Source organism: Manacus vitellinus, unplaced genomic scaffold, assembly GCF_001715985.3.
Source record: "Manacus vitellinus isolate BGI_N305 unplaced genomic scaffold, ASM171598v3 scaffold_9_pilon, whole genome shotgun sequence".
Classification (NCBI taxonomy): Eukaryota; Metazoa; Chordata; class Aves; order Passeriformes; family Pipridae; genus Manacus; species Manacus vitellinus.
Window position 1 is genome coordinate 5,677,729 of NW_021940917.1, and position 19,447 is coordinate 5,697,175.

The 19,447-nt window shown below is 38.3% G+C and overlaps 1 protein-coding gene across 2 annotated transcripts in view; it reads left to right on the plus strand.

Annotated features, from left to right (window-relative positions):
- Positions 1-18,137: 18,137 nt before the first annotated feature.
- SNCAIP (synuclein alpha interacting protein) overlaps positions 18,138-19,447 on the plus strand; it is a 54,798-nt gene continuing 53,488 nt past the window's right edge. For both annotated transcript variants that reach the window (XM_008923289.1, XM_018086191.1), the window contains exon 1: positions 18,138-18,244. In XM_008923289.1, the coding sequence (XP_008921537.1) occupies positions 18,188-18,244 (57 nt within the window). In that variant the 5' untranslated portion in view covers positions 18,138-18,187. The remainder of the gene's footprint in view (positions 18,245-19,447) is intronic.

Consider the following 19,447-nt stretch of genomic DNA (forward strand, 5'->3'; position numbering starts at 1 on the left):
ATCAGCACTTGTGCCGGTGCTGCATCTGTGAGTGTTTGAAAAGCCAAAGTGGGTGAAATTCTTCATTACTGGTCAGATCTTTGAAAACTTGGCTACGAGGGCTGGAGACTGTTGGATCCAGGATTTCAGACAAATTCAGGATTCACTTGCCCTAGTTATTCTGCCTTCTCTAAACTCAGTACCGGGTTTAAGTTGCAAAATTTGTGTGTCTGAATAAATGCCTATTCAGGACAGTATCTGTACTATAGTTTATGTAAGGTTTTAGTATGATATCCCAACTGTTCACAAAAAAGAACTGATGGTGATGACATAAGGGACATTCGTATTTTACATGAGCCTCAATCACCAGCTCACAGAGAACTCTGACAGCTGCAGACAGTACACTCTTTTCTTTGCCCAGACAGGGTTCTCCTTGGAATTGTAAGACATATGTCATCTCCTAAGAGCATTTTTGAGAGTTACAACTGATTTTTGAGTAGCTAGAACATACTTTTTGAAAGACAGATTTGCTGGATAACAAGCAACTTAAAGTTGTATGCAGCAGCAGCTGAGTGGTGAACTGACATAGCAGTCGAGAGTTTTTTTTCAGGCTATATGGCTGTGATAAATATCAGGGAATCATCTATAATTGAAATACCACATGAGCATCCTGAGCCACATAAGGTTCACAATTTTGACAGTATTCCAAAATTCAGTTTCTGGGATTGACAACGCTTTTTACTGTGTAGTGGGATATACAAACCAGGAAATCCTTGTTCCTCCTTGCTCAGCAGATGTATTGCCCATTTACCTTGTAACAAGTGAATGGAAAAGGTTGGATCTGGTTTAAAAGGAATAATCTCTTAAACAGTTGCAACTGGTGCTGATTTGTTCTGAGTAGGATTAAAGCTATCTTTTTTTCCTAAAACTGGGACAGACCCTAACTGGAGTGTTGTTGTGTGTTTCAGTGTATGTGAAAAAGAGGCAGTAAAAGAAATACTCCTTTGTTGGAAAAGTGGAATAACAGTCTTACTACACTGCCTAGCCAACTGCATTTATTCCCAGTGAAGTGACTACCCTTGTACCTTGGTCACATGCCAAGACTGATGATTTGCTTTATAGATACAGAAAATTATGTTAATAAAACTACAAATTATAGTGCTACTATCCATAAGCACAAGCTTTCCTATGACAATATTGTTTACTTAAAAACTAAACATTATAGCATTGATACTAAATTGCTTGTGTAGATTTTAAACCAAATCTAGCCAATCACTGTTTCTGCTTACTTGTCAGTTGTGGACAACTACATACTTGCTTGTGATGCTAAGCTGCTGTCTGCCAAATGTTCTCAGTTTCAGTTGTTGTTGATTTTTTTTCCCCTTCAGTAAATAGATCTATTCTGAGTTTCTAATTTTATTCTTTTATACCCTTCCAGAACTAGAAGTAGAAATGTTGGTTGGTATAATTTTTAGTGAAAAAATAAGGGACTGTGGTCATACATTTGGCCATACATTCTTTCAAATCCCTGTCAACATGTTGTACTAAATGTAACAGCTGTTCCTGATGGGCCCAAGAGTCATCACTAGAGAAGAGTTTGTGTGTGGAGTTCAGACTATCTCAACAGAGGTAGAGGAGTTAGGGAGTCTGGAAATGATGATGATAACTCAGTGGAGAGAGTTAGGTTCTTCTCTTTGTACGATAAGAGGCTCAGGCGTGCAGTTCATGTATCTTAAATTACAGTCCTTCTCAGTGGTCATCCTAAGTGATATGATTGTATCATTTCACTTGTGAAGGCTAGCTTCTAGAAATCAGAATTAGGTGTTAGTTAATAGTTACCAGAGATTGGAATTATCTGGTTTTGGCATGCTTTTCTGTCATCACAAACAGAAAAGTAGTTGGTGTAGCAAAAACGAAGCTACGACAGAGTAAAAAGCTTAATTTGAAATTAGTCAATAAGTAAATGTATCTCTGTTGTTACCTACTGATTTATCACCGGGGTTCTCTCTGTCATGCTAACTACATAATCTAGATAGAGTTATGAATGACTATGTTTAGTGAAGTTTGAGTAGAATATATAAAAAGAAAATAAAATATGTCTTAACTGTAGGGATAGGCTCATCCTTGTTATCATTTCTGTGTTTTTTTTAGTTACATTTGAAGTTTTGAGGTCATTGCCCCAGTTTTTCCTTCATTTGAGGCTGATTTTTTCTTCATTCAGCTTCTTCATATGCTTGAAAAAGAGGCACTAACTAAACTGTTTCTGTCAGCTGCAAACATTTCCTGTTATCCAGCTCTGATTTTTACTACTGTTGTCACCCATGTCCATGTATTCTGGTGTTTTTCCAGACAACAAGGCTGCTTTTTGGCTCCTTCATTTCCTTTCCATGTGTCCTTAATTAACAATGACACCCACAGAAGTAGCTTGAATCCTCTAGGCAGAACATTGAAAATATTGGGCTTTAAGAGACTCACATGTAACAGAGTAGGGAAGTCTGAATAGTTGTCTGGAGAGTAGACTCCTGGATAGAAAGTAACAGAAATTCAAATGAAAAGTTTTTCTGTTTGTTTTAGTAATTTATAGCATGGAGTCAAAACCAAGAGATAGATTTAAACTTTAGTGGTAGAACATTTGTGGTCTGGGTTCCAACTGTAGTAGCAAGTCATTGTGGCCAACTGACATCCAAAAAGTTAAAAATACTACTGCAATATTTTTGCATGTGGCAAAGAAGGAACACTCATTTAAAAATTAATCTTACCATCTGTGATATTTCAACATGGAGGGCATCAGTTATAAATTTCTGTATATTCACTAAAGGTCTGATTTTTTTCTTTTTCTCTCCTGTATTTTCTGCAGCTATTTCTACAAATGCAGCATATGTGTGAGCAAAATGCTGGTAAATCAGAATAGAGGAGTTCTAAATCCACTTTTTAAAAATTTAGTAAATTACACAGGGCAGAAGTGTTGTCTTTTCTAATCTATGCTGTCTTTTAAATACATAATTTCAAGTTGCACAAATCGTAAAGGTCAGGATTGTTCCAATGAGTAGAAGACAACGAGGCATTGCTGTTCATCTGTCTGGAAAACAATTCTGGAAAAAATAACAATTGAGAAAGAAGATGATGCATGAGACAACATGCACAGTAGTCCTGGCAGAGTTCTGATTGCTACTGATTTTGGTTTTGGTAAAAATAGATAATTACAGTAGGTGATATTGGATCACAGAGCTCTTCAGAAAGACTAATTGCTAGGTTTCTGATTTGGAATATCAATAAACTATATTTGGAATAAAAAATTCAAGATATTTCTTGCATTTTTTTCTGCATTCAGAATGTTTTCATGTCTAATATGGTCTGGTTTCCTTTAACTGAATTGCCTTGTTTGATGCAAGAAGGCAAAAACTCAGTTAAGAAGAAGTGAAGAAAACATAGCTGAGGAAACCATGCTGTCCATTTTAGAATCTAAAGAGTAATCTATGTTTTCCAAGTGGTGAAGTTTTTTAAAATTTTCATCAATGTTAGTGTTCCCCATCCAGAAATTTGTGACTTTTATATGTCCCTAATGGCTTATAGATATTCAGCTGAATGACAATGAGTAAGGGAGCTGTGTTGATCTATTTGTGTTCTTTCTGGCATATCAGTCGATAGTAATAAAAAAAAAAAAAAAGTGAGATCAGTTTCAAATCCTCTTAGCAACCACATAAAAAATAACAACTGTATTGATTTCTCTGATAATTGCCCTGGCAGAATGGTAGGAGCATAGTGGTACAAACATAATGAAATGCATTTATCAATAGATTGTGTTGGGTGTACTTTAGAAACCTGCAGTAAGATGCTGTCAGTAGGGGGTCTGGATGTAAACTTCCATAGTCTCTTTTGCAGATTCATGAAACTGCAGAAATCATGAAAATAGGAGGGAAAACAAATACTGCAGAATACCTGTAGCAAAAGGTAGACATTTGAAAGGAAAAGCAAGAGTAAAGTCCTCTTCATTAATCTAGCAAGTTCCTTAAAAGGATGTGAAGCATCGTCTGTCATACATATGTTCTAGATTTTATATAAGAGAGTTTGTGAGAAATATTTTCAAAGCCTACTGGGATATAGTCAGGATTATGGCAATTTCCCATAAGAACATATGTTTACCAGCTCCAGCTTCCTTTTGAAACACTGTTAAAGAATTGCTTTCATGAAGAGGGTTGTTTTTTTTTCTGTTTGAACAGGCAGAACAAACAGGATATCTTGGTCATAATGAGCAGCATAATAAAATGATAAGTACAGCCTAATTGCGGCTTGTTTATGTCATGATTATGCAAACAATTATTTTGATAGGTATTTCTGTTTCTACATACCCTAGGAAGCCTTTAAACAGGATTTTCTCTTTTTTGTTCTTATCTCTGTTAAATTCTTCAATATATAAAAAGGACACTAAAATGAAAAAATAATTGAAACCATGCCAACTTTTGAAAAAATTCATATAAAATGCAAAATTAGTCTTCATCTCTACCTTGGTTTTAGTTTTCAAAATTGGGTATCTTACATTATATGTTTGAAATTTTCTCTTATCACACACATTTACAAACTAGCAAAATAATAGATAATAAATGCTTAAAGGGAGAATTCATTGTTAATGTGATAGCCACCATAAATAATAGTCAATAAATCTTTTCAGAGATCTGCTTGAAAGACTCCCATGTGTTACAGCCCTGGAAAAAAGAGTCTGCAAACACTTATTGATCATAGGATCATATAATAGCTTGGGTTGGAAGGGACCTTAAGGATCATGGGTCCTGATGGAATCCACCCCACAGTAATGAGGGAACTGGCAAAAACACTTGCCAAACCACTCTCAATTATCTACCAGCAGTCCTGGTTTACTGGGAATTAATAAATGTAATGCCCATGTACAAGAAGAGTCGGAAGGATGATCCAAGGAACTACAGGCCTGTCAGTCTGGCCTTGGTTCTGGGCAAGGTTATGGAAGAGATCATCCTGAGTGACATTACATGGTACATGCAGGACAACCAGGGGATCAAGCCCAACCAACATGGATCAAGCCCAACCAACGTGGATTTACAAAAGGAAAGTCCTGCTTAACCAACCTGATCTCCTTCTATGACAAAGTAACACACTTAGTAGATGAGGGAAGAGTTGTGGATATAATCTTATCTAGACCTCAGTAAAGCATTTGACACCGTCTCCCACAGCATCCTAGAAAAACTGGCTGCTCATGGCTTGGATGGGTGGACTCTTTGATGGGTAAAAAACTGACTGAATGACTGGGCCCAGAGAGTTGTGGAGAATGGAGCTAAATCCAGTTGGTGGCTGGTCACTGGCAGCGTTCCCCAGGGCTCAGTTTTGGGGATGGTCCTTCTTAACATCTTTATTGATGATCTGGATGTGGGGATTGAGTGCACCCTCAGTAAATTTGCAGATGACACTAATTGGGTGGGAGTGTTGATCTGCTTGAAGGCAGGAAGGTTCTACAGAGAGAACCGGATCAATGGGCTAAGCACAACTGCATGAGGTTCAAGGAGGTGAAGTGCTGGGTCCTGCACTTGGGTCGCAGCAAGCCCATGCAGCACTACAGGCTTGGGGAGGAGTGGCTGGAGAGCTGCTCATCAGAAAGGGCCTTGGGGGTGCTGGTTGACAGCCAGCTGGATATGAGTCAGCAGTGTGCCCAGGTGGCCAAGAAGGGCACTGGCCTCTTGGCCTGTATCAAGAGTAGTGTAGCCAGCAGGACCAGGGCAGTGATCATCCACCCTGTACTCGGCACTGGTGAGGCCACACCTGGAGTTTGCATTCAGTTCTGGGCCCCTCACTTTAGAAAGAACATTGAGGAGCTGGAGTGTGTCCAGCAAAGGGCAACAAGGCTCACGAGAGGTGTAGAAAACTTGTCTTGTGAGGAGCAGCTGAGAGAGCTGGATTTGTTTAGCCTGGAGAAGAGGAGGCTCAGGGAAGACCTCACCGCTCTCTACAAGGACCTGAAAGGAGGTTGTGGTGAGGTGGGGGCCGGTGTCTTCTACTGTGCCTGCAGTGAGAGGACTAAGGGAAATGGCCCTAAGCTGAGGCAGAGGAGATTCAGGTCAGATATTAGAAAAATTTTTGTGCTGCTCGAGTGGTCAGGCTTTGGAATAGTTGCTGAGGGAGGTGGTGGAGTCACCATCCTTGGAGGTGTTTAAGAGGTGTCTGGATCTGGTGCTGGGTGATGTGGTTTAGTGTTTCAGGTGTGACAGTGGCAGTGCTGGGTTGATGGTTGGACTTGATGATCTTAAAGGTCTCTTCCAACCTTGATGATTCTATGATCTAGGTATAGCAGGGATACCTTTCACTAGACCAGATTCCTCAGAGTCCCATCCAAACTGACTTTGAACATTCAAGGGTTGGGTCATCTACCATTTCTTAGTGTAACCCGTTCCAGTGCTTCACCAACCTCACAGTAAAGAATTTCTTCCTAATATCTAATCTAAATGTACTTTTTTGCAGTTGGAACTCTTGCTTCTTGTCTGGTCTCTAAATTGTAAATAGTCCCTCTCCATCTTTCTTGTAGGCTCCCTTTGGGAACTGGAAGGCTGCAATAAGGTCATCCCTAAGCCCTTTCTTTTCCCACACCAACAGCCTTCTGGAGTGTTGCCAGCAAATCAAGAGGGGTGGTCCTGATGACTCCACACTTGGAGCACTGGGTCCAGTTCTGGGCTCCTCAGTACAAGACAGATATGGACCTACTGGAGCCAGTCCAGCACATATACACAAAGATGATTAAGGCAGAGGAGTCTCTTTAATATAAACAGAGGCTGAAAGAGCTAGGGCTGTTGAGCCAGGAGAATAGAAGGTTCAGGAGATTCTTATCAATGTGTATAAATACCTGGTGAGATAGAATGGAGAGGGACTGAGGCTCTTCTCTGTGGTGTCCACTGACAGAACAAGAGGCAATGCACACAAAGTGAAACACATGAAATTCTGTCTGAACACAAGAAAACACTTTTGCTGTGAGGCTGGTCAAACGCTGGCACAGTTGCCCAGAGACATTTTGGACATATGTAGAAACCAGCTGGAAGCAGTCCTGAATTTAACCTGCACTATCTGACCCTGTGTGAGCAGAGGGTTTGAACTAAATGATCTGAGGTGGACCCTTCCAGCCTATGACATTCTGGGCTTTAACCTCAGCAACTCTCTGCTGTTTTGGGGGATAATGTTGATCAATTGATGAGTTATTTCTAAGTATATAGAAAGCTGTTAAAAATATCTTTGCTCACTTTCTCACTTTTTCCATTGAGGAAATGGATTTTACTTTTCTGAAAATTTATTTTTATTGATGGAAAATAATTTTTTTAATTCAGTCTTTGCTGTTAAAATTTCTGCTTGTTTGCCTGAAGTATCCTTTTTGAAACCATTGGAACATTTCATTTGGGAAAATAAATTATATTTCATGGGGATGATGCTGATCTTTTTTGTGAGAAATGACCATTTCATACATGAATGATAAGAACTTCACACTTTAAGTAGCTTGCTTTATTTTGTGACTGTTTCTTATGCCTCTAGGTGGCTGGTTTTTAAATTCACAAAAGGTAATTTCAAATGGACATTACTATTTTTCTTCTAACAGAGATGTGAGAACTCTTATTCACTACATTGAGAAGAAACACTTTGTTATTTTAGAGTCATGGTGTCACAAATGTATTTAGTGGGAAGACTGAAAAAATTGATTTTGGGACAAATGGTAACCAAGCTTAATCATGATATTAGACACATACTCATAGAGCAGTTTAAAGGAAGAAGCAGAAGTTCATTACCATTTAAAGACCCTTTTTAAACAAGTGGAAGGAGCAGGCCTCATGCCCAAATAGGGTCAGTGGCTGGAAGGAAGTAGTACACCACAGTTTAGGTAAGTGGCATGAAAGCAGCAGTGGAAATAAGTAGAACTACAGAATATTTTCTATGCTTGACTAGTTTAATGGCCTTTAACAAAAAATAGCTAAGAATGAAGAGTGCATTGTTTCATTTAATCTCCCCTCACAGGTAGAATCTCTTTTTTTTTATACATAAAATTACTAAATAAGGAATGAGCTTATAGACATTAATGGTTATAGTTACTCTGTGGAGCCTGTGTGCGCATACAGCAGCATGTTCAAGTGAAGAGGAGAGGAGTGCTGCAGTGCACTCAGGAGAAGCTGCACCTCTGTGCGTGGTTAAAGCACTGCTTTTCCTACTAGCATGAGTTGACAACTGGGTAAGTGGCAAAGCCAGACAAGATTCCACTTCCGTGCAAAAGCTAAGATGTTAGTAAATCCCACCACCTGCTTTTCTTACAGCTTGTCTGTGGATTGCATCCAAGGCAGCAGCTCTATGTTTGCTCCAAATGCAGACTGAGTGTCCAGTAAGGCTGCTGTCCTAGTCTGGCCTCTGTTGACAACAGATCACTACAGACAGTGGCATTATAGAAATAAGTTATGACAATGGAGCAGTGTGTATTCTTACTCTGTGTTCTAGCGAAGTTTCTGCCTGGTTTTCCCCTCCTTTTATACGTATATGTACATATGTCATTTACAAAGGGAGGTTGTTTGATCTGGTTTTGATCTGCATGTTGAGGAGTCCTAAAGCATACAGAAAGATTTAGCTGTAATTAAAGAACTGGAACAGTTGCCATATAAGTTAGATTGCTCTGAAGTAAGCATATTAATTTTGCATGAGTGTGGATATTTCATATTAAGAACAAATAACCTTGTAGTAGTTCAAAGGGAATAAAATTATAGATTAATCAAAGCCAGAGAAATTTTTTCAGCACATCAGTTGACCTCTTATTTGTTTTGATCCTGTCATTAAAGTTAAGCAGGCAGTGTATAAGCTTTTGTACAGTGCTTGAATCATGTGTGCTGTTTCAGTTTTGAAATAACAGCTATTAATTTCCAACTCCAAAGGTTTCTCCTTCAAGGCTAATTGAAACAAACAACTTTATTTTTCTAGGCCTTATTCCAAAATGCTCAGGTCTGTATTTCTGGCTGAATGCTTGGAGTCCAGTTTTTTTAAATGTGTGAATGTTGAATGTTGAAGGAAATATAAAACTAGAGGGTGGAAATGATGGTTTTACTATAAGAAACCTGAGGTAGTTTGCAGTGAGGAGATGTCTTTCAGGTTGTGTTACAGTAAAAACAGTAAAAACAGTAAAAACGACTCTTCAGTTAGTCAGACTACTCAGTAGCCTGAATATTAGTTTTGTTTTGTTATGTTGCTGTGTTCTTTTGAAAATGAAGGAGTAGAATTACTGTCTTTTAATATTAAATGTAATGGTTATTCATGTGACAACTAAATGGACTAGTATTTAGAAAAGCAAGAAGGAGATGCTTCCTAATTGCCAGATAGACACTCCTTGCCTTAAGGTGGCTAACATCTTAGTCACACAGATATTAATGGCAAAGTTGCTTGTATGTTAGTTACAGATGTCATCCTCAGGGTAATACTTGCCATAAGATATGTGTGCTAAAAAAACCCAACAAACCTAACAACTGCAAGGAACTGCCTTAATAAGCACACTCTATCTTCACACTGTGCCTGCTGACATACATTTTACTTGCATAGTATCAGTCTTTGTTGTGATGAATTTTCCATTAAATTCGTGGAAGTAGAAGATAGAGTAGGTGAACCTACTTCCATATGACTTGTTGGAAATCATAGAATCATAGAGTGGTTTGTGTTTGAAGGCATCTTTAAAGGTCAGCTAGTTCAACTGCCATGCAATGAACAGGGACAACAACTAGATCAGATTGCTCAGAGTGCAGTCCAACCTGATCTTGAATGTTTCGAGGGATAGGGCATCTACCACCTCTTCATCAACTTGTTCCAGTGTTTTACCACCCACACTGTAAAAAATTTATTCTTGTATCTAGCCTAAACTATCCTCTTTTAAATTTATAACTATTAACCCTTGTTCTACCACTACAGGACCTACTAGAAAGTCTGTCCCATCTTTCTTGTAAGCCCCCTCTGACCTATTGAAAAGCTGCAATAAGGTCTCCTTGGACCCTTTTCTTCTGCAGTCTGAACATCTCTGACTCACTCAACCTTTCCTTACAAGAGAGGTGTTCCATCCGTCTGATTGTTTTTGTGACCCTCCCGCAGACCCACTCCAACAGGTCCTGTCCTTCCTCTGAGGACTCCAGAGCTGGACACAGTAGTACAGGTGGGGTCTCATCAGAGGGGAGCAGAGGGGCAGAATCGTTTCCCTCACCCTGCTGGCCACACTGCTTTTGATGCAGCCCAGGATATGACTGGCTTTCTGGGCTGTGAGCACACATTATCTGTGCATCTCCCCTAAGACTCTGTAGGAATCACAGAATCATAGAATATCCTGAGTTGGAAGGGAAACACAAGAATCACTGAAGTCCAGCTCGGGGCCTTGCACAGGACAGCCCCAAGAATCACACCACGTGTCTGAGAGTGTTGCCCAAGCGCTTCTTTAGCTCTGCCAGGCTTGGTGCCATGACCACTTCCCTGGGGAGCCTGTTCCAATTCCCAACCACCAAAAGAATCTTTTTCTAGTATCCAACCTAAACCTATCCTGGCACAGCTTTATGCAGTTCCCTTGGGACCTGTCACTGGTCACTACAGAGAAGAGATCAGTGCCTGCTCCTCCTCTTCCCCTCACAAGAAAATTGTAGACTGCAATGAGATCTCCCCTCAGTCTCCTCTTCTGCAGACTGAACAGACCAAGTGACCTCAGCTATTCTCATACGGCTTCCCCTCAAGGTCCTTCATCATCTTCGTTGCCCTTCTTTGGACACCCTTTAATAGCTTTAGATCCTTCTTATACTGTGACACCCAAAACTGTACAGAGGACTTGAGGCGAGTCAGTGCAGAGTAGAGTGGGACAATCACCTCCTTTATATGCAAGTGATATGGATGAATATGTGTTCTTGAAGTCCAGGTATAGGACTAGGAGAAGGTCGACTGTGCTTGGCCAGGAACAAATACATTTGTTCTTATCTTGTGCTTTGCTGAATTCTGTCTTTTTGTCCTGTCAAGTGTAGCTTGTGCATTGATGGTTCTTGAGTGGTGAATAAAAGCAGTGCTTTTATTTTTACTTGCTTTAGAGGTATCATACTATTATAAATTGCTGTTGTGAACTTTTAAACTTGGGAATATTGCTGAATAAGTGCGATAAGGGATTAGGTAATCTTGGTCACAGAATTCATTCCTTCACTGAAATAAATCACTTAATTTTTCAGCCTCACTGTAACTTTTTTTTAACAATAAATTATTATTTAAAATTCATCTTAACTCTTTAATATCTCCTACTGCTCCTATTGAGCCTTCCTTTTTTATTTTTATATTTGAAATTTGACTGGATAGGTAATTTTAAGGATAAGTAAAGAAAAAAATTATATCATGTAACCAGAAAAAAACACTTTGGGAGCCCTAGAAGTAACAAAAGGTGGTTGCACAATATACTTCAGAGTGCATTATCTTATCACAAACCCATATATGACTTAAAAATGTAAACATAGTCTAACTGTGTTATGTTGCCATTTTATTTGAACATGTGAAGTTAAAGTACTAGGCTTGAAAAGCAAATAAACCTCCATTTGAGCTTCAGTGTTTCTCTTTGTAGTCTCAAAGTCATGTGCTTGAAAATTTATGGATTATATCCCCTTTAGAAATAATAAAAATAATACAAATATTAACGAGAAGCTGGGATCTTCTAAGACTGTGTGTGTGTATAGTGTTAAATTTAATGTATTACTCATAACAGGATGACCACTGTAGGTGTCTTTCAACAGAACTGTTCTATTCTATTCTAATGGAACTGCATGCGTTCTATGTTTTTGATGCTTTCTCTTTGACTTCTGCATTTATCACCTGCAAAGGCACCATTTGTATTTAGCAAATAAAGATTTTCAGTTGTCCTGGGGATCTGCTACAAAGCTTCAAATGTGACCTCTTCCAGAGCCCACTGCAGCGTGTTTGTATCATGTTTGTTGTTTAATTGAATCACTCTTGCACCACAAAGCTCTGTTAATAAACAAGGTCACCAGCTATATGAAAAGCCAGACAAATGTAGAGTGACCACACAATACCTGTCTAAAAGAACACGTAGTCTTTAGGACGAGACAACGCACAGCTAGGCACCAGGAAGCATAAGAAGCAGTAAGAGATATGATAGCTACAGAGATGGTAGTGCTAGCCCGGACTAACTCTGTTAGGAACCTGCTTGCTTTCGTTCAACAGTCCCATTCTCACATCCCCAAATTATGGCAGACCTCCTGAACATACTGTAGTGCTTTCCTCAGACTGTGTATTAAATAAGGTTGAAAGACTAAATTAACTTTTGGTGGAACTTCACTGTTACAGCAGAATTTGAGGATGGAGGAACTGAATTCAGTTTTAGATATTTCCTAGTACTGACAAGATGATTTGCCTTCCTGAGCTGTAGATTTTAGTTGGGTGCTGGGCTTTCCATGGCATGCTAGATAGATTTAACATAATGTAACATTACACTCTTCTATTTGTTTGAAAGTGAAGAAATTTGGGCTTATGATCTTGGTATTTCCTAATGTTAGGGAATAAAATTCAAATGCTTACCAGATTTCAAGCATTAGTTGAAACACATACTGTGTGCTTAAATTAAGGATGTAGAGTCTTTCCTTTCTGCCCACAGTCTTGTTCATCTTGAGCTACTATAACTCCTGATGCTTAGGAAAGAGCCGTATGTTTATTTTGTTGTCTTGGACCTATAATTGAAAATTGTAACTTTATCCCCTCATTAAAAAGCAACTGTCTTGGCATGCTGGCATTTAAAGCCTAAATCTTTAATATTAACTGTTTGTAAGAAAACAGCCTTTTTCTGCAAATACTTAGAAGTATTTTACATCTGATTCACTTTATATTTGATTGAAACTTTAAGTAAATCCCCAAATATATTGTTATAGTAGTTCTGATATGTGGCAAATAAAATCCCATGTGACGTTTAGCAGGATTTCTTTGAGTTACAACTGAAATAAACATTTAATTGACAGCAGATCTTTTATTGTTGCTTGTTCTTGTTATTTATGTATCCGTAAATAATTAAAGTTATGCTTTCTCAATTACTTGTTTTGTTTTGGCTCAATAAAGGACATTTTCCCTGTGCTCCCTCTTTGATTTAGTCTTTCACATGCTGCACTGAGACTGCTTTTGTCTGAGGTCCTGGATCAATTTCCTTTTGAAACTACTGAATTCACTACAGCCTTTTTACGAAGGAGTCACTGAAGATCAGTTATGCTTTTTTGTTTCACAGTTTTGCATTTAGCAATCAGAACAAGAAACTGAACATGATATTTGCTTATATCCTGCCCGTCACATCAGTGTCTTCATTCACTCAGTTAATTGCCAGACAGCAAATGCTCACCTGTAATGGCCTTGTTCTTGCCTGATGTGCACTAGTATGGGTTAGCTCATGGCAGTTGAACTGACTTTTAAAACATTCCTGCTGTTCCCACATTCTTCATCCTCAAATCCCCCTAGGGATTGCTGATGGTGTGACTGTTTGTTTGAGACACAGTGGATAGAAAAATCCAAGGTTTGATCCACCTTAAAAATTAAATCTGTGAACAATTTTAAGTGTTTCATATGCAGGTAATCAATCCAGAGTGAAGTGTTAGTGTTTGCAGAGCTTGATGATTTGGTTCCCTGCATCTAATACTTCACTGCTACTATTAGTAATATTAGTAATATACTGGAAATGTATAATATTAGTATTATACTGGAAATGTTTTTTTGGTCCCTTTTTTCCTCATTCACCTGATTTTGTTGCATGTTTGTTAGCAACAGGATTTGAACTCAGATGTCTGGTTCTAGCTGAGAAGGACAGCAGCAGAGGAAATCTGCTTTGCTTGTGTTGGAAAAGGAGAAGGATGAATTTGGTTTTGGATTCTGTTTATTATCTGTTGCAATGCAACATATGCAATGTGTTACTCTACTGATACTATTATTACTATGTTTCTGTGTGGTAATTGTTAGCTTGATGATTTCTCCCAGTGAACTGCTTCACAAAACTATAAAAAGCCAATTTTTCTTGAGTACATATGAGTGATGTTTGTGTGACTTTCTTCTTATAGATGTGAATTCTGAAAGGAGACCAGATTTCTTTTACATGTAAAAAACATACATGTGTATGCATGTGTCTGTCTGCAAGTCAAATTGCCAGAAAAGGAAATGCCCTTTTTTGGGTTAAAATTTTGTGGAATATTAAATTACTAGCTTCCAAAACACAGTTAGGAAAATTTTTAGGTTAAATGTCAAACATTTCCGCTGACAGGCTAGAGACAGTCATCTGTGTTGCTTTGATGTTGGTACTGGAAAGACATTATTCATCTCATGTCCTCCATTACGGGCAGTTGCAATTTTGGTGGCAATTATTTTTACCTTGAATTTGACCAGTTGTGCTTAAGATCTTGTGAATGCTATTCAGATTGTTTATGCTTCTGGTAATGTGCTGGATTCAGCCATTGCAAAGCTTTCAAAATAGTCACAACTCTGTGACTATCCTTACCATATGGTTTGCATTATACATATTGTAGTTCTACTGCGTTAAATTGTATCAAAAAAGTACATCTTTTGACTAAAACTCCGAGTATAGTCATGGGAAATATTATTAGTTGTAGTATGTGACTTAGTTGCTGTCCTGTTGTACCTTATCACAAAAAAAATTTAAATCGTGTAGCAAACAGAATACATTAATCTCTTGCCCTTTCTTTTCGTATAACTGAACACTATCTTCAGAAGGTTTTCTGTAGAGAAAATGTGTTTGTTTTGGTAACCAACTTTCTCTTCGGCCTTTGTGTGTTTCATAGTCTTTATCTCTTTAAAAAGACAGAACATAACATTTTGGAGAAGTAATTATACAAGACTGTGGATTGACTTCATGGGTCGTGTACATCACTAGGTAAAATGCAGTCCTTTTGTCAGCTGTACAGGGATACAGCAATTTTTTTTGCCTCAATAGCTTCTTGAAGGGTTAAGAATTTTTTGTTGTAAAATCTTGAGATATGTGGTAATTGGGAACAGTAATCCTTTTACTAAAGCTATGAAGTTTTTTTTACTGGAGTTTTTATTAACTGAATAAATCAGTTTTAATTGAAAAACAAAAGTACTGTGTCACTTCTTGATTATTGCTTGCATGGCATGTTTAGAGCAGCTTTATTTATCTCTTCCATTGATTTTTATATATAGTGGATGGACGTTTTTGTAATCCATTTAATTCCAGTGAAAAACTGAAACTTATTGAAGGGTTAATTTGTTTTCAGACTATGTGTATGTTATGTGGTCCATAGATGTTTTTAACCTTTAAACTTTTATATTTTAATGTTCATTCTTACTTCATGCATTTATCACTTTATGTAATGATAGAATCTTTTAATTTGTGTAGGAGAGTACATATAGAGTCATAGAATCATGGAATATTCTAATTCGGAAAGGTCCTACAAGGATCATCGAATCCAAGTCCTGCCCCTGCACAGTGGCTAATAACGCTAAGGTTGTGAGTTTGATCCCTGTATGTGCCATTCACTTAAGAGTTGGACTTGATGATCCTTGTGGGCCCCTTCCGACTCAGAGTATTCTCTGAAATCTGTGAAATCACACCATGTGCCTGAGGGCATTGTCCAAATACTTTTTGAGCTCTGTTGGGCTCCCTGGGGAGTCTGTTCCAGTGCCCAGCCACACTCTGGTTGTTGGCATATATAGTCAGTGTTGTCAAATACATTTGACATATACAGTCAGCATTTGTCTTGCTGAAACTGACTTAATAATTTGGTTTGAGCTGGCATCAGTAGTCACAGTGATAAACTGACAGCTAGTCTCTACCTCTCTGGAGAGAGGGGTCACAAGCCCTGCCTGCAAACTGCTCCTACATAGGCTCCATTCTCCACAAGTTCACAGGTGCTGCCGGGAGCCTGCTCCAGCATGAACTTTCCACACAGCCATAGCCTCCTATGGGCATCCAACTGCTCTGACTTAGGGTCTTCCATGGGGTGCAGATGGATCTCTGCTCCACCATGGACCTCCATGGTCTGCCTCACCATGGTCTTCACCACAGGCTGCAAGGGAATCTCTGCTCCAGCAGCTGTAGCATCTCCTCCCACTCCTTCACTGACCTTGGTTTCTGCAGAGCTGTTGCTCTTCCTATATTCTCACTCCTCTCTCCAGGCTGCTATTGCAGTCACTTTTTCCCCTTCCTAAATCTGTTTTTTTTTCTTTTAATTCTTTTTCATAGTTGTGGTTTGACTCCAACCAGCAACTAAGCACCACACAGCCACTTGCTCACTCACCCTTGGAAGAGTAAAAGTGAGAAAACTCATGGATTGGATCAAGACAATTTAGTAGGGAAAGCAAAAGCTGTGCATGCAACCAAAGCAAAACAAGGAATTAATTCACAATTCCCATCAGCAGGCAGGTGTATGGCCATCTCCAGGAGAGCTGGGCCTCATCATGCTTAATGCTGACTTGGGAAGACAAACACCATCACTCCAAACATCTCCCCCTTCCTCCTTCTTTCCTCCAGCTTTATGTGGTGAGCATGATGCCATGTGGTCTGGAATATCCCACTGGGTCAGTTGGAGTCACCTGTCTCAGCTGTCCCAACTCCTTGTACACATCCAGCCTGCTCACAGGTGGGGTTGGGTGAGGAGCAGAAAAGGCCTTGTTTCTGCATAAGCCCTGCTCAGTAGTAATGAAAGCACCTCTGAATTATCAATAACGTTTTCAGCACAAATCCAGAACCCAGCCCCATACTAGCTACTGTGAAGAAGATTAACTCCATCCTGACCAGAACAGTAAATTCATTTAATGAGAAAATGATGCTGATAGTGCTTTATCTTCAGTAACTTAGTGAGAAACAAAAATTTGCTTTTCCATCTATTTCAGCTTAAAGCTGTAGATGCCTCTTGGTTCGCTTTCTGATAACTTCTCAAGAACAGGTGTCTTAAGGCCAGCTTTGTGCTTGGATAGTCTGTTATTAGGGAGATTAATGACTGAGGTTTGTTTGCCAATGACACCTGCAAAAAAGCATTTTTTTCAGACCCTTGATCCTAGGAGATTCTTAAATGCATATGAATGTTTCACACAGTGATTTTCTTTAGACCTACACAGCTGACTTCATTATTCATTGACATATTTCTTGGCAGTTGTCATATGAATAAACTGGGCTTGTGTTATATTTTTCCTTCAGGCGTTTCCTTTTGTTGTCTACAAGTATTAGAAGGGTTTTATTTTCTTTCCTAATAATACTTAATGCTCATAATATTTAAAAATGCATTACATTTTCCTTGTTCAGCTTCCTTTAAAATATCTTCCTTTTCTACTTTTACTTCTGTTGCAATTGTGTGTAGTGATAACACACACCTTCATTCTAGTTAGAATTAAGAATGAGGGGTTATTGTTTTTGATCTTCTGATTGTTTGAGCTACAATTTATTCAAATCTACATAATGACTTTTGCAGCCAAATTTCTTACTTTGCAAGAGAATTTTCTCTTCTTTTTCTCTTGCTGTGAGAAGCTGGTTAAGGCCCCTGATAATATGTGCACACTGATATAATTCTGGTTTTGCCTTCGTTACTGTTTTGTGATATATGCACTCGCAGGCTGAGTGGTGGTACACCATTCATCTGTAAAGCACTGGCTGGGCTAGGTGTTACTCTGCTTGTAAGCAGAGAAAAAGCATGATAGGATTTTGTTTTCTGTGCGCAACACAATTCTCTCTTCTTTTCTGCCATCTTGGGGAGAGGAAAATTGTAGTAACAGAAGTTGCATCTTTAAGAGAAGATACATCTTTAACACAGGTACAATTGCAAGGTTACGAGGGTGTTCAACAGCTTAAATCTTTACACCTGTATTGAGCTTCTGGAGGGACTGAATGATGCTGAATCAAACATTTTTGACTTCCATTTTAAGTACTGCTTAGCTATTCATACTAAAGATTGAAATATCTGCTTCATGATATGTGGAATAGATGTGGCAAATCATGTTTAGCTTTTAGGATTAAGTTATGATAGAGTTTAGTATTCAAGTTAAATGTTTTCAGTAATCTGCTGATAGCAAGTATAGCATACTGCTATGTATACCAACTGTGTGAACCATTTCTATGTGGTTTTGACTCTTTATTTAAAGACAATCCATTTCTTTTGTCTTAATTAGGTCTTTACTTATGTGCTGACTCACCCAAAATGTCCATAGAAGAATAATGGAAGCTCCTGAATACCTTGATTTGGATGAAATAGATTTTAGTGATGATATATCGGTAAGTACAAATTCTATTTTATTTGTTCATGTTGAGTCAGTCTTAGATGTCTTAGTCCTGGTATAACAAACAAGACTTGTTATAAACCACACTTTTTACTGCATATATAGGAATGTTTAAATAGGTTGAATCTAGAATAAAATAAGATGTTTTGTAAAGGAAATCTCTGATAAACTGGGAAGGAAAACTTGATTCTTCTCCTTCAGGCAGTAAAAACTACTTGCAAATCATATTCATAAATTAGTTTTATTTCTGGGTTGTTTGTCTCCGTTTTTGTCCTGAATGATTTGTGTGCTGTAGTGCTAGCCTTAGACATGAAAATTGTAAGTTTACCTTTTTTAGTTAAATGTATTTCAGTTGTCAGAAAACTTCTGCTTCTCTCACTTCTGCCCTTTCCACCAGTAGCTGTCTCCAAATACATCAGGATTTTATCAGTTGGTGTGTTGTAGTTACCTGGGAGTTGGTAGAGTACAGGAAGAGATAGAAAGACTTCCAGGGATTTGTAGGCAGCACTCATCCTTAGAGTCACAACTAAAACAACTGCAGGCGTAGTGGCAAGCAAAAGTATTGTTCATGTACATTGGTAGTGTTCTTACAGGAAGCACTGATACAGTATAGTTGTCTATTACTCATAACACTACTCCTACTGCCAGTGTTTCTGCTTTTTGTGCAATAGAATTGTTCTATGTTTAATGTCTGATAAAGAATGGACTTGAGTACATAAATCAAGTCTCCTATAAGAAAATTTATTAATACAATTTTCAGAGGAAAGTGTGCCACTGTCTCCTTCCACGTTTCATAGTTTTATTGTTTAATTTTTTTTTTTTTTTTTACAAAGGGCCTGGTTTTCCCTTTAGCATTTGGGACTCTTGATTCATTTTAAAACATTCCAGATGCTTTATTCACAGATAGATTCCTTTTGAAGAGGATTTTTTTTTGTACCTATTGTACTATTAAATTTTTATTAAAGCAGAATATGGCAAATGCCCAAAATATTACAAGACAATGAACCAATCTTGAGTGAATACCTTATTTTGGGCAACATTCTTTTTATTGCTGTTATGTGCTAGATTATGTCCTGGTATCTGTTTCTATACTCAGTTCTGTAAAACTGTAAAACATAATAGATGTAACCTCTCCATGCCTCTCCCATTGTGGCTGTTGCTGCATACTGGTGGGTTAGGTTACTCACTTTTCTGCTGA